At 45.6% G+C, this 15,001-nt stretch overlaps 1 protein-coding gene across 1 annotated transcript in view; it reads left to right on the top strand.

Annotated features, from left to right (window-relative positions):
* PDGFRB (platelet derived growth factor receptor beta) overlaps window positions 1-15,001 on the top strand; it is a 197,502-nt gene that overhangs the window by 145,345 nt on the left and 37,156 nt on the right. Inside the window, exons 10-12 of the mRNA XM_063928629.1 lie at window positions 1,371-1,591; window positions 2,062-2,156; window positions 5,805-5,937. Coding sequence (XP_063784699.1) covers window positions 1,371-1,591; window positions 2,062-2,156; window positions 5,805-5,937 — 449 coding nt within the window. The remainder of the gene's footprint in view (window positions 1-1,370; window positions 1,592-2,061; window positions 2,157-5,804; window positions 5,938-15,001) is intronic.

Genomic DNA, 15,001 nt, shown 5'->3' with positions numbered 1-15,001 from the left:
TGATGACTTCACCCACTGGTGGTCATACCTGCTCTATTACTCACTCTGGGCTGTGTGCCAATCAGAGCTCGGGGTGGGGCATAGTTGTTGTGTTGGGGGTAGAGCTAGGCTCCAGGTCCCGGCACAAAGTAGAGGAGAAAAAAAAACATCAAGCCATCGATGGTGGAAAATCATTTGATCTCCATCACCATCGATGGCAAAACCATCTACCATCAGTGGTTAACCATAGATGGTTTGTAAGTTAACCACTGATGATTAATGGCCAGCCCTACTCCGGAACGATTCACTTGGGAGCAGATTAAAAATGTTGTGTTTAATAAATTAAAAACCAAACAAAACAATGGCTGACAAACAAAATGTCCAAACTACAATGTGTCTAAAGTCTAAAAAAAGAAGTAACATGTACTGGAACAAGGTAGAAAATAAAATCCTGGTCTACACAGGTCCTCTGAAAAATGTCTGCCTAGTCTTAAAAGCGTATGTGCATATACAGACAATGTGCAGATATAAAAGACATTGGGATCTATGTATTAAGCCTTGGGGAGAAATAAAGTGGACAGAGATAAACTACCAAGCAACCATGTTATAGGCTGTGTTTGAAAAACTATAAGAGCTGGTTGGCTGGTACTTTCTCTCTATCCAGTTTCCAAGGCTTAGTACATAGGTGGTCATTCCGAGTTGATCACTAGCTGCATTTCTTCGCTGCGTAGCGATCAGGCTAAAAAACAGCAGTTCTGCGCATGCGTATGGGGCGCAATGCGCACGCGCGTTGTACGGGCACATTGAACGATGTAGTTTTGCACAGGGTTTACCAAAGCATTTCAGTCGCACTGGTGGCCGCAGAGTGATTGACATGAAGGGTTCGTTTCTGGGTGTCAACTGTCTGTTTTCAGGGAGTGTTCGAAAAAAAAGCAGGCGTGCCAGGTAAAGCGCAGGCGTGGCTGGGCGAACGCTGGGCGGGTTTGTGACGTCAAAACAGGAACTGAACAGTCTGAAGTGATCGCAAGCGCTGAGTAGGTTTTGAGCTACTCTGAAACTGCACAAAAAACTTTGTAGCCGCTCTGCGATACATTTGTTCCCACTTCTGCTAAGCTAAAATACACTCCCAGTGGGCGGCGGCATAGCGTTTGCACGGCTGCTAACAACTGCTAGCGAGTGATCAACTTGGAATGACCACCATAGACCCCTCATAGGCTTAGTATAAACCCCATTGTCTGCTCTCTTATGTCAGTAAAACTATAGTGGACACATCACCTAGTGAGTGGGAATCGCAACTGTATGGGGCCAACACATTTTTGATGCAACAAGCTTACGTACAACTAAATCTTTATTTCCGTCTAGTAAGCAGAGATGTTCTTTGCAACCAACAGGTGTAGCAGTAGAGGATGGGATCAGTGGACACCTCTAGACAACATGACCACACAGTTAGAGTATGATATGAATATCAGCGACACATTGCCACAAGAGTTTGGAAGTTACCTTAAGAGCGTGCTCCATGTGCGAAGTGTAGAAGATTCAGTCATGGTGCGCTGCGTTGGCGACAACGGCATTGGAATGTCTCACCACCGAGATGTCAAGCTCGTGCCTCATTGTGAGTAACTATAACATACAGTAGAAAGCTACTATCCATTTATAGAATGTACTTGATAAATGCTGCCGCAAAGTGGATTGGTTGCTATGGGTAACTTCTCCACTTATCCGCATGTCCATCCTTTAAATGGCTTGATACATCTCCCCCATAGTTTTACAAAACAATTTGGCAAATGTGAAGTGACAAATTGTATGGCTCCGATGATGGGACCGGAGAACCATAAAACAGATAAATATAGTGAATATCATCTATGGGTGCAGGGTGAGCAGTCTGGGAACCCCAGATTTAGGGCTTGTGTTCATTGCACACCCTGCACCCATTACAGGAACGCCCCTGGGCCTAGTTTTCTATTTGGTCAACTGTGGATCTACATCGAACCTTGTTGTTATGAAACTTTTTATATTTTTATTCATTAACAGTTATTTATAGGTTCAGACGAACGCCCACATGTTCCACATTTATTTTTTCAGATTCCCGCTTCAAAGTTGTGCTGATATCTGCTGTCCTAGCTCTGGTGGTGCTGGTTGTCCTCTGCTTCATAATACTCATTGTTTTGTGGAAAAAGGTACGTTATTTATCCCATTGTTCAAAAAGAAAGAGCCTGATGCTGATATGAATGCGCGCCTGTTTTGCGGGACATATTTTGATTGTTCTTGCCAGTATGGGTGATCTCATGTAGGAAACGCTCATTGAGGGATAGAATTGTGTGTAGCACTGAGTTGAGCTGGAGCGTGATTACATCTGTGTTAAAGTAGATCATTTGCACCAAGTATACCATAGCCGGTGCAATTGGTCCCCAGTGTTGATGACGTGTGTCAGACTAAGCGTATGGATATGGGCATGTGGACCACAAAGATACTGCAATTATGCATTTAGTTCTGTGTACGCAATATGGAAAAAATGATGGTCAGCTCCCCTCCTGTAGCCTAACACTAACCCTCCCTCTAGAACCTAACCCTAACCTTCCCCTAGTACCTAACCCTCCCCATAGTGCCTAGCTCTAACCCTCTCCCTAGTGACTAACCCTAACCTCTCTTTCCAGTAGCCTATCCCTCCCCTTAGTACCTAACCCTAACCTTCCTCTGCCTTATCCTAACCTTAATCCTATCCCTAGTACCTAACCCAAGCCTAACCCTAACACTTACCCTAGTACCTAACCCTCCCCATAGTGCCTAGCTCTAACCCTCTCCCTAGTGACTAACCCTAACCTCTCTTTCCAGTAGCCTATCCCTCCCCTTAGTACCTAATCCTAACCTTCGTCTCTCTTATCCTAACCCTAATCCTATCCCTAGTACCTAACCCAAGCCTAACCCTAACACTTACCCTAGTGCCTAACACTCCCTCTAGTGCCTAACCCTAACCTCCCCTCTGGTAGCCTAACCCTCCACCTAGTACCTAACTCTAACCACCCCTCCGGTTGCCTAACCCTAATCCTCTCCCTAGTGCCTAACCCTAACTCTAGTTCCTAACCATTACCTCCCCTACTGCAGACTAACCCTAATCCTCATCCTAGTGTCTAGCTCTAACCTGCCAGCAGGTAGCCTAACACTAACCCTAGTGCGTAACCCTAACCTCCCATAGCCTAGCTATAACCCTCCCCCTAGTGCCTAACCCTAACCTCCTATAACCCTCCCCCTAGTGCCTAACCCTAACCTCCCCTCCGGTAGCTTAACCTTAACACTCGCTTAGTGCCTAACCCCAACCTCCCTCCGGTAGCCAAACCCTCACCCTAATGCCTAAAGGTGCCTATACTAGACGATATTATGAGCGATTTGGACATTTCCGACAGGTCGGAACTAAAAATCGTTCATAATAGTGCAGATCGTTCAATGTCTGTGAACAATAACGGTCAGGATGCGTGGTCCCGCTGGTCGTCGGTCGGAGTTTCTTTTCTTCTCTGCTGCAGGGAAGATCTGAAGCTATTGTCAATGACAGCATGCTCCTGGATGTAGCCACTCCCAGATCTTAAGATATATCTTTAAGATATGTCCTGTGTATTGTACTATATCGTTTGCCCAGGACTGCCAGGGAGTTGCCGGGGGAGTTCAAGGGAAATCATTAACGAGAGGTGTGTACACACGGTGAGATAAATCTGTAAGATGTTGACTATATAGTCAAAATCTTAAGGAAAGTTAGTGCATATCTCAAGGTGTTAGGCAGCTTGTGATTACGGTTTGATCCTGATGTGCGCTCCTGCGGGGTCGGTATCGCAAGGTTAGATAGACTGTGCAGGTAAGCCAATTTTGACTATCTAGTGCACCATCTGGTACAAAGTATAGTCAAAATTGGCACTTAGTTAAAATCGTACATAGACAAAATTGAAACCACAGATAGTCAAAATCTGTATTATCTGTGCTATCTGAGCTCCGGGGGAGTTCAAGGGAAATCGCATAGTCAAAATTGGGTGTAGCTAGGATGAGGACCTCAAGCATCTAACCGTGTGTACACACCTTGGCCCTCATTCCGAGTTGTTCGCTCGTTATTTTTTTTTGCTACGGATCGATTAGTCGCAAACTGCGCATGCGCAATGTTCGCAGTGCGCCTTTGCCAAGTAAATTTGCACAAAAGTTAGGTATTTTACTCACGGCCTAACAAGGTTTTTTCATCGTTCTGGTGATCGTAGTGTGATTGACAGGAAGTGGGTGTTTCTGGGCGGAAACTGGCCGTTTTATGGGTGTGTGCGAAAAAACGCTGGGGTGTCAGGGAAAAACACGGGAGTGGCTGGAGAAACGGGGGAGTGTCTGGGCGAACGCTGGGTGTGTTTGTGACGTCAAACCAGGAACGAAACTGACTGAACTGATCGCAGTCTGTGAGTAGGTCTGGAGCTACTCAGAAACTGCTAAGAATTTTCTATTCGCAATTCTGCTAATCTTAGGTTCGCACTTCTGCTAAGCTAAGATACACTCCCAGAGGGCGGCGGCCTAGCGTGTGCAATGCTGCTAAAAGCAGCTAGCGAGCGAACAACTCGGAATGAGGGCCCTTATCTCTTCCCTCCCATAGCCTAACTCTAGCCCTGCATTACCGTAGCCTAACTCTAACCGCCCAGTCCTGCAGAAGGCCGATCTTTCACAAGTCAACTTGTGAACATGTTGACATTCTGAAGATGGCGACATGTTCGATGTCAACATTTCAAAAATGTCGACATTATAACTGTCAAAATTGAGGGGTCAATATGATGACTGCATCCTTTTTCAATGATGTGTATTAAGATTGTGGACCAGTAACCACTGTCTATGGGTTACACTTTATCTAGAGTAAAAGAAGATATATCTGTTGTTGTTCTATATGCTCTACAGTATAAAGTTGTACTGCAGCTAGTCAAGAAGCAACATAAAAACTACATGATGGCAATCAGTTGTTAGGTTGTGTTACGTTATGGGCTATGTAACGCTGTAAGACCTGTTATGGTGATCTGCTAGTAATGTGTGCTTAAAAGTGTCCGATCAGATGGTCGACAATGTTAAGGTCGACACTCATTAGGTCGACCACTCTCGGTCGACATTGACATGGTCGACATGGACAAATGGCTGACACATTAAAATGGTCGAGACGTGAAAGGTCGACACATGGAAAGGGCGACATGAGTTTTTCACTTTTTTTTCTTTTTTGGAACTTTTTCATACTTTACAATCCATGTGGACTACGATTGGGAATGGTAACGTGCAGAGCGCAGTCGCTCGCCATGCAAGGGGACGTGGTACACTAATTGGGGTTCCCCGTCACTTTACACAGAAAACGACACAAAAAAGTTTAAAAAACTCACGTCGACCTTTTCACGTGTCGACCATTTTTATGTGTCGACCTTTAGTCCATGCCGACCATGTCAACATCAACCAATAGTGGTCGACATAATGAGTGTCGACCTTAACATTGTCGACCATTCATACCGGAACCGTGCTTAAACACTACGGGACAAATGTAATAGAGTGAGAGTTTCAAAAAGTAAGATATATGGTAAGGTTTTGCAGTTTTGTTTTGTTTTGTTTTTAAAGTCGCAATAATTTACACAGAAAGATCAACCTGGTTTTGCAGTACAGTGTTTTGCAGATTGCCACTTTAAAAAAAAACCTGAAAAACCTTACCAAATCTCTCACTTTCTGAAACTCTCACTCTGTTACATTTGGCCCCACCTCTGCTTGTGGTTGGATATTATGATTATGCCAATTCCAATAAATGTCTGGTCACTGTTTGTTTTTCATTCTTCAACACGCAGAAACCACGTTATGAAATTCGGTGGAAGGTTATTGAGTCGGTCAGCACTGACGGCCACGAGTACATCTATGTGGACCCTCTACAGCTTCCATATGATTCAAGTTGGGAAATTTCCAGAGACAAGCTAGTATTAGGTAACTGCAGAGATGCATGTGGCATACATGGGAAATTCCAGATTACATGCCTTTCAGAGGACCAAAGTTCTGTGCCACTGAGGAACATCTATCAAACCGTCTTTAGAGGACAAGTGGAGGTGTGCCCGATAGCAGCCAATAAGATTGTAGCTATCATTTTCTAGAATGTACTGGATAAATGATAGCTAGAATCTGATTGGTTGCTATGGTCAACACATTTATGTGTCCTCTTTAGAAGGTTTGATAATTCTCACCCTCTTGGTACTGCTCTGACTAACCATACATATTTGGAAAAGACCTTACTGCACATGTTACTGCTGAGCCCAGAGAGCCCGTATAGGACCAGGGCCAGAGTACTGTATCGCTGGACACCATAGAATATATCTGAGGCGGTGTCTCTTATCTAGGACCTGTAGCACTACACCCCATGCATAGGACCTGTTGGTGTTTAAGAAAATAACATGAAACTACAATAAGAACATTTTCCATAACTCTTTAGTTCTAGTAAATAGTCAACTATCCAAGAGGTGATGGGAGCTATATATATGTATATATATATGAAGAAAATGAAGAATAGCGCCTGGGACGATCCTAATATAAACAACGACGTATACTAAATATACAACTACAATCATAAAACACCCCCCAGCTGTTAGTGGGTGGCAGCTACTGCCCAGAATTGGGTTACAGATATACAAAAATGAAGCGCAGAAGAGCGCCTACTGGTGTTTTGATTTAAAGTAATTACAATGTGATAATTCACCATGTGAGACGCGAGAGAGTGTAGAATTTTAGGGGTGGTCTTCTGTTTGCCGGCGGTCGGGCTCCCGGCGCTCAGTATACCGGCGCCGGGAGCCCGACCGCCGGCTTACCGACACTTATTTTCCCTCGTGGGGGTCCACGACCCCCATAGAGGGAGAATAAAATAGTGTGGCGCGCGTAGCGCGCCACCGTGCCCGTAGCGTGGCGAGCGCAGCGAGCCCGCAAGGGGCTCATTTGCGCTCGCCAAGCTGTCGGTAAGCCGGCGGTCGGGCTCCCGGCGCCGGGATGCTGGTCGCCGGGAGCCCGACCGCCGGCCACCCGTAGTGAACCCGAATTTTAGAGTATGACATCTCTTTACATGTCTTCAATTCTGATGCCACTTTTGTGCATGTACCTTGATGAAGTCCTTTGCCATAGGACGAAACGCGTTGGCACTGGGACTTGCTGCTTAACCCTGAACTTCCCAGAGTGGACAGATAAGCTGTTTTTATTCAATTATCCTGTACGTTTGCTACCTGCATTTGCTTCAGGACTGTTTACCTATTCACCATAATTTTATGAAACTGGGATTTGCTGCTTAAACCCTGAATTGTCCCAGAGTGGACAGATAAGCTGATTTTATATGTTCATCCTGTACGTTTGTTACCTACATTTGCTTCAGGACTGTTTATTAAATTGTTATACCTTTTTATGTTACCATGCTCTCATTTGGTTACTGGAACCAGTTAGGTTCCTAATTAAGAGTAATTGGTTTATACAGTACACACTATGTTTCTCTTTCTGTTTTAATTTACATGCACAAAAGTGTCATCAGAATTGAAGACGTGTAAAGAGATTAGTCATACTCTAAAATTCTACACTCTCTCACGTCTCACATGGTGAATTATCACATTGTAATTACTTTAAATCAAAACACCAGTAGGCGCTCTTCTGCACTTCATTTTTGTATATATGTATGTATATATATATATATATATATATATATGATTAACCATACATATTTATGTTGTCCTGTCTATAAACAACAGGATCTTAGCAATCTCATTGGCTGTCACACATTAAGCCCCAGAAGTTATTTCCATTCGTGACATCTGGGGTTAACTGGAAATAACTTCTGGGGTTAACTGTTAGATGATAAAATATGGCCACTAAGACTAACTTAATTTAATATTTGAGTTGTAAAATTGGATCAGGGCGGCAAAAACTGAAAGCAATGGCTTGTGGGTATGGCTGTTGATGACACCTGGGTGGTTCCTGGTATTGTTTATCATACTCCTGCATAAAACTGTATGTGTGCACCCCCTCAGCATAAAGTCCACCACTCTCTGCCATATAAGTACAGACAAAAACAGACGAATAGTAAATTAGGGAGAGTAGTATCAAGTCTTGGAGAGAGATAAAGTACCAATCAGCTTCTACCTGTCATTTTTCATACTGTGGTTGAAAAATGACAGGAGCTAATTGGTTGGTACTTTATCTCTCTCCAGGGTTTCGTGTCTCTTCAAGCACCCCCTTTATCTCTTTCCACTTTATCTCTCAAAGGGGAACATTTACTAAGCAGTGATAAGAGCAGAGAAGTAAGCCAGTGGAGAAATTTCCCCATCAACCAATCAGCAGCTCTGTATCATTTTATAGTATGCAAATTATAGATGTTACTTCAGGGCTGATTGGTTGCCATGGTCACTTCTCCACTGGCTCACTTCTCCGCTCTTATCACTGCTTAGTAAATGTACCCCAAAGGATTGATACATCTTCCCCTTACTCCATCAAAATGGCATAAAAAGTGTTAAGTGCATATGTTACCACAGCTTTCTGGAACTATGCAGTCTGTACAGCCTGGTTACAAACATATGGCTCCGGGACAGCATCGTTTAGAATAATTTCCCACCTTAATTACACTCCAAATGTTAACGTTCTTCAGCATATGCTAGCTAAACATTTTACTTATAAATACAAATTTATCATATGCTGAATAGTTTTAAATGAATTTTTTTTTAATAATACTTAGCCACCAGCACACCACAATGTTAAAAGCTGCATAGCTTAAAATGACATGACAGAAACTAACATTGTTTGTAAGAATGTTTACATTGATATGTGTAATGTCAGTTACTTAGAAATGAAGGACTTTACTGTAGCATAAAACACGTCTCACAAGATGTCGCTGATTCCTATGTAAACAAGCAATTGTATCTATGTTCATTCAGATTGGCCATACACATTGGTGGCCATATTGAACACAACTGATGTTCGCCTCTCATGGTGGCAGGACAGATCACTTCCTGCTTCATTGAGGCCTATAAGCATGGTTGGAATATGGGACAAACACAGTCCAATAGAGACATCTTCTGCTGTGTATTTCCCATCCCTGGTAGTAATTGTATTTCTCTGACGTCCTAGTGGATGCTGGGGACTCCGTAAGGACCATGGGGATATAGCGGCTCCGCAGGAGACAGGGCACAATAATAAAAGCTTTAGGATCAGGTGGTGTGCACTGGCTCCTCCCCCTATGACCCTGCTCCAAGCCTCAGTTAGATTTTTGTGCCCGGCCGAGAAGGGTGCAATCTAGGTGGCTCTCCTGAGCTGCTTAGAATAAAAGTTTAAGTTAGGTTTTTTTCTTTCAGTGAGACCTGCTGGCAACAGGCTCACTGCTACGAGGGACTTAGGGGAGAGAAGTAAACTTACCTGCGTGCAGGATGGATTTGCTTCTTAGGCTACTGGACACCATTAGCTCCAGAGGGAGTCGGAACACAGGTCTCACCCTGGGGTTCGTCCCGGAGCCGTGCCGCCGACCCCCCTTGCAGATGCCGAAGTTGAAGAGGTCCAGAGTCCAGAAACAGGCGGCAGAAGACTTTCAGTCTTCATAAGGTAGCGCACAGCACTGCAGCTGTGCGCCATTGTTGTCAGCACACTTCACCAACAGTCACCAACTGTCACTGAGGGTGCAGGGCGCTGGGGGGGGCGCCCTGGGCAGCAATGTATAATACCTTTTTATGGCTAAAATACATCACATATAGCCCTTGAGGCTATATGGATGTATTTAACCCCTGCCAGATCTCACAAACTCCGGGAGAAGAGCCCGCCGAAAAGGCGGCGGGGCCTATTCTCCTCAGCCCACGGCGCCATTTTCCTGCTCAGCTCTGCTGTGAGGAAGGCTCCCAGGCTCTCCCCTGCACTGCACTACAGAAACAGGGTTAAAACAGAGAGGGGGGGCACTTATTTGGCGATATGATTACATATATAAAAATGCTATAAGGGAAAACACTTGTATAAGGGGTTGTCCCTGTATAATTATAGCGTTTTTGGTGTGTGCTGGCAAACTCTCCCTCTGTCTCCCCAAAGGGCTAGTGGGGTCCTGTCCTCTATCAGAGCATTCCCTGTGTGTGTGCTGTGTGTCGGTACGTGTGTGTCGACATGTAGGAGGACGATGTTGGTGAGGAGGCAGAGCAAATTGCCTGTATTGGTGATGTCACTCTCTAGGGAGTCGACACTGGAATGGATGGCTTATTTAGGAATTACGTGATAATGTCAACACGCTGCAAGGTCGGTTGACGACATGAGACGGCCGGCAAACAAATTAGTACCTGTCCAGGCGTCTCAGACACCGTCAGGGGCTTGTAAAAACGCCCATTTACCTCAGTCGGTTGACACAGACACAGACACGGACACTGACTCCAGTGTCGACGGTGAATAAACAAACGTATTTTCCTTTAGGGCCACACGTTTCATGTTAAGGGCAATGAAGGAGGTGTTACATATTTCTGATACTACAAGTACCACAAATAAGGGTATTATGTAGGGTGTGAATAAACTACTTGTAGTTTTTCCTGAATCAGATAAATTAAATGAAGTGTGTGATGATACGTGGGTTTCCTCCGATAGAAAATTATTGGCGGTATACCCTTTCCCGCCAGAAGTTAGGGCGAGTTGGGAAACACACCTTAGGGTGGATAAGGCGCTCACACGCTTATAAAAACAAGGGGCGTTACCGTCTCCAGATACGGCAGCCCTCAAGGAGCCAGCTGATAGGAAGCTGAAAAATATCCTAAAAGTATATACACACATACTGGTGTTATACTACGACCAGCAATCGCCTCAGCCTGGATGTGCAGCGCTGAGGGGGCTTGGTCGGCTTTCCTGACTGAAAATATTGATACCCTTGACAGGGACAAGATTTTATTGACTATAGATGCATTTCTATATATGCGAGATGCGCAGAGGGATATTTGCATTCTGGCATCAAGAGTAAATGTGATGTCCATATCTGCCAGACGAAGACACGACAGTGGTCAGGTGATGCAGATTCCAGACGGCACATGGAAGTATTGCCGTATAACGGTCCATCGGACCTGGTGGCCATGGCAACAGCTGAAAAATCCACCTTTTGTTACCCCAAGTCACATCTCAGCAGAAAAGGACACAGTCTTTTCAGTCTCAGTCCTTTCGTCCCCATAAGGGCAGGCGGGCAAAAGGGCCAGTCATATCTGCCCAGGGGTAGAGGAAAGGGAAGAAGACTGCAGCAGGCAGCCCATTCCCAGGAACAGAAGCCCTCCACAGCTTCTGCCAAGTCCGCAGCATGACGCTGGGGCAGTACAAGCGGACTCAGGTGCGGTAGGGGGTCATCTCAAGAGTTTCAGCACGCAGGGGGCTCACTCACAAGTGGACTCCTGGATCCTACACGTAGTATCCCAGGTGTACATTGGAAATTCGAGACGTCTCCCCCTCACAAGTTCCTGAAGTCTGCTTTACCAACGTCTCCCTCCGACAGGGAGGCAGTATTGGGAACAATTCACAGGCTGTATTCCCAGCAGGTGATAATCAAAGTACCCCTTCTACAACAAGGGAAGGGGTATTATTCCACACTATATTGTGGTACTGAAGCCAGACGGCTCGGTGAGATCTGAAATATTTGAACACTTACATACAAGCGTTCAAATCAAGATGGAGTCACTCAGAGTAGTGATAGCGAACCAGGAAGAAGGGGACGATATGGTGTCACTGGATATCAGGGACGCTTACCTACATGTCCAAATTTGCCTTCTCACCAAGGGTACCTCAGGTTCGTGGTACAGAACTGTCACTATCAGTTCAGACGCTGCCGTTTGGATTGTCCACGGCACCCCGGGTCTTTACCAAGGTAATGGCCGAAATGATGATTCTTCTTAAAAGAAATATGGACGCTTTCCTGATAAAGGCAAGGTCCAGAGAACAATTGGAGGTCGGAGTAGCACTATCTTAAGTAGTTCTACGACAGCACGAGTGGATTCTAAATATTCCAAAATCGCAGTTTTTTCCGACGACACGTCTACTGTTCCTAGGGATGATTCTGGACACAGTCCAGAAAAGGATGTTTTCTCCCGGAGAAGAAAGCCAGGGAGTTATCCGAGCTAGTCAGGAACCTCCTAAAACCAGGAAAAGTATCAGTGCATCATTGCACAAGGATCCTGTGAAAAATGGTGGTTTCTTACAAAGCGATCCCATTCGGTAGATTTCACGCAAGAACCTTCCCGTGGGATCTGCTGGAAAAATGGTCCGGATCGCATCTTCAGATGCATCAGCGGATAACCCTGTCTCCAAGGACAAGGGTGTTTCTTCTGCGGTGGCTGCAGAGTGCTCATCTATGAAAGGGCCGCAGATTCGGCATTCAGGACTGGGTCCTGGTGACCACGGATGCCAGCCTGAGTGGCTGGGGAGCAGTCACACAAGGAAAAAATTTCCAGAGAGTGTGATCAAGTCTGGAGACTTCTCTCCACATAAATATACTGGAGCTAAGGGCAATTTACAATGCTCTAAGCTTAGCAAGACCTCTGCTTCAAGGTCAGCCGGTATTGATCCAGTGGGACAACATCACGGCAGTCGCCCACGTAAACAGGGCGGCACAAGAAGCAGGAGGGAAATGGCAGAAACTACAAGGATTCTTCGCTGGGCGAAAAATCATGTGATAACACTCTCAGCAGTGTTCATTCCGGGAGTGGAAAACTGGGAAGCAGACTTCCTCAGCAGGCATGACCTCTACCCGGGAGAGTGGGGACTTCATCGGGAAGTCTTCCACATGATTGTAAACCGTTGGGAAAAACCAAAGGTGGACATGATGGCGTCCCGCCTGAACAAAAAACTAGACAGATATTGCGCCAGGTCAAGGGACCCTCAGGCAATAGCGGTGGACGCTCTGGTAACACTGTGGGTGTACCAGTCAGAGTATGTGTTCCCTCCTATGCCTCTCATACCAAAAGTACTGAGAATCATGAGAGGGAGATGAGTAAGAACGATACTCGTGGTTCCGGATTGGCCAAGAAGGACTTGGTACCCGAAACTTCAAGAGATGTTCACGGAAGACCCGTGGCCTCTACCTTTAAGAAAGGACCTGCTCCAGCAGGGGCCTTGTCTGTTCCAAGACTTACCGCGACCGCGTTTGACGGCATGGCGGTTGAACGCCGGATCCTGAAAGGGCATTCCAGATGAAGTCATCCGTACCCTGGTCAAAGACAGGAAGGATGTAACCGCAAAACATTTTCACCGCATTTGGTGAAGATATGTTGCGTGGTGTGAGGCCAAGAAGGCCCCTACAGAGGAATTCCAACTGGGTCGTTTCCTACATTTCCTGAAAACAGGACTGTCTATGGGCCTAAAATTAGGGTCCATTAAGGTTCAAATTTCGGCCCTGTCGAATTTCTTCCAGAAAGAACTGGCTTTAGTGCCTGACGTTCAGATGTTTGTAAAAGGGGTACTGCATATACAGCCTCATTTTGTGCCCCAGTGGCACCTTGGGATCTCAATGTTGTTTTGAGTTTCCTAAAGTCACATTGGTTTGAACCACTCACCACTGTGGACTTAAAATATCTCACATGGAAGGTGACGATGCTATTAGCCCTGGCTTCAGCCAGGCGTGTGTCAGAATTGGCGGCTTTATCATATATAAAGCCCTTACTTAATTTTTCATTCTGACAGGGCAGAATTGAGGACTCGTCCTTAATTTCTCCTTAAGGTGTTTTCTGTTTTTCACATGAACCAACCTATTGTGGTACCTGCGGGTACTAGGGACTTGGAGGACTCCAAGTTACTTGACGTTGTCAGGGCCCTGAAAAATATGTTTCCAGGACGGCTGGAGTCAGAAAATCTGACTCGCTGTTTAGCCTGTATGCACCCAACAAGATGGGTGCTCCTGCTTCTAAGCAGACGATTGCTCGCTGGATTTGTAATACAATTCAGTTTACACATTCTGTGGCAGGCCTGCCACAGCCAAAATCTGTAAAAGCCCATTCCAAAAGGAAGGGGGCTCATCTTGGGCGACTGCCCGAGGGGTCTCGGCTTTACAACTTTGCCGAGCAGTTACTTGGTCAGGGGCAAACACGTTTGCTAAATTCTACAAATTTGATACCCTGGCTGAGGAGGACATGGAGTCTCTCATTCGGTGCTGCAGGGTCATCCGCACTCTCCCGCCCGTTTGGGAGCTTTGGTATAATCCCCATGGTCCTTACGGAGTCCCCAGCATCCACTAGGACGTCAGAGAAAATAAGATTTTACTTACCGATAAATCTATTTCTCGTAGTCCGTAGTGGATGCTGGGCGCCCATCCCAAGTGCGGATTGTCTGCAATACTTGTACATAGTTATTGTTACAAAAATCGGGTTATTCTTGTTGTGAGCCATCTTGTCAGAGGCTCCTTCGTTGTTATCATACTGTTAACTGGGTTCAGATCACAGGTTGTACGGTGTAATTGGTGTGGCTGGTATGAGTCTTACCCGGGATTCAATATCCTTCCTTATTATGCACGCTCGTCCGGGCACAGTATCCTAACTGAGGCTTGGAGCAGGGTCATAGGGGGAGGAGCCAGTGCACACCACCTGATCCTAAAGCTTTTATTATTGTGCCCTGTCTCCTGCGGAGCCGCTATATCCCCATGGTCCTTACGGAGTCCCCAGCATCCACTACGGACTACGAGAAATAGATTTATCGGTAAGTAAAATCTTATTTTGTTTCAATAGGATCATTGGGGTCTATTCATGAAGTAGTGAAAAGAGTGGAGAAAAGGACTAGTTGAGAAGTTGCCCATGGCAACCAATCAGCTTTGAAGGAAGCCTCTATCAAGTACATTTTATAAAATGTAAGGGAGATGCTGATTGGTTGCCATGTGCAACCTCTCCACTGCTCTGTTTCTCCAGTGTATTTACTGCTTCATGAATAGACCCCATTTTGTCTGATATTGCAAATCATATATACGGACCGGACATTCTGCAGTATAGCTGTCTACTATGGGAGCGCCGGCCAGATTGGGGCTGGCATTAGCAGAGTGTCAGTGTAC

The sequence above is a fragment of the Pseudophryne corroboree genome, chromosome 6, assembly GCF_028390025.1.
Source record: "Pseudophryne corroboree isolate aPseCor3 chromosome 6, aPseCor3.hap2, whole genome shotgun sequence".
NCBI lineage: Eukaryota > Metazoa > Chordata > Amphibia > Anura > Myobatrachidae > Pseudophryne > Pseudophryne corroboree.
The sequence above is the reverse complement of the archived record's forward strand: the minus strand, read 5'-3'. Positions and strand labels throughout refer to the sequence as shown.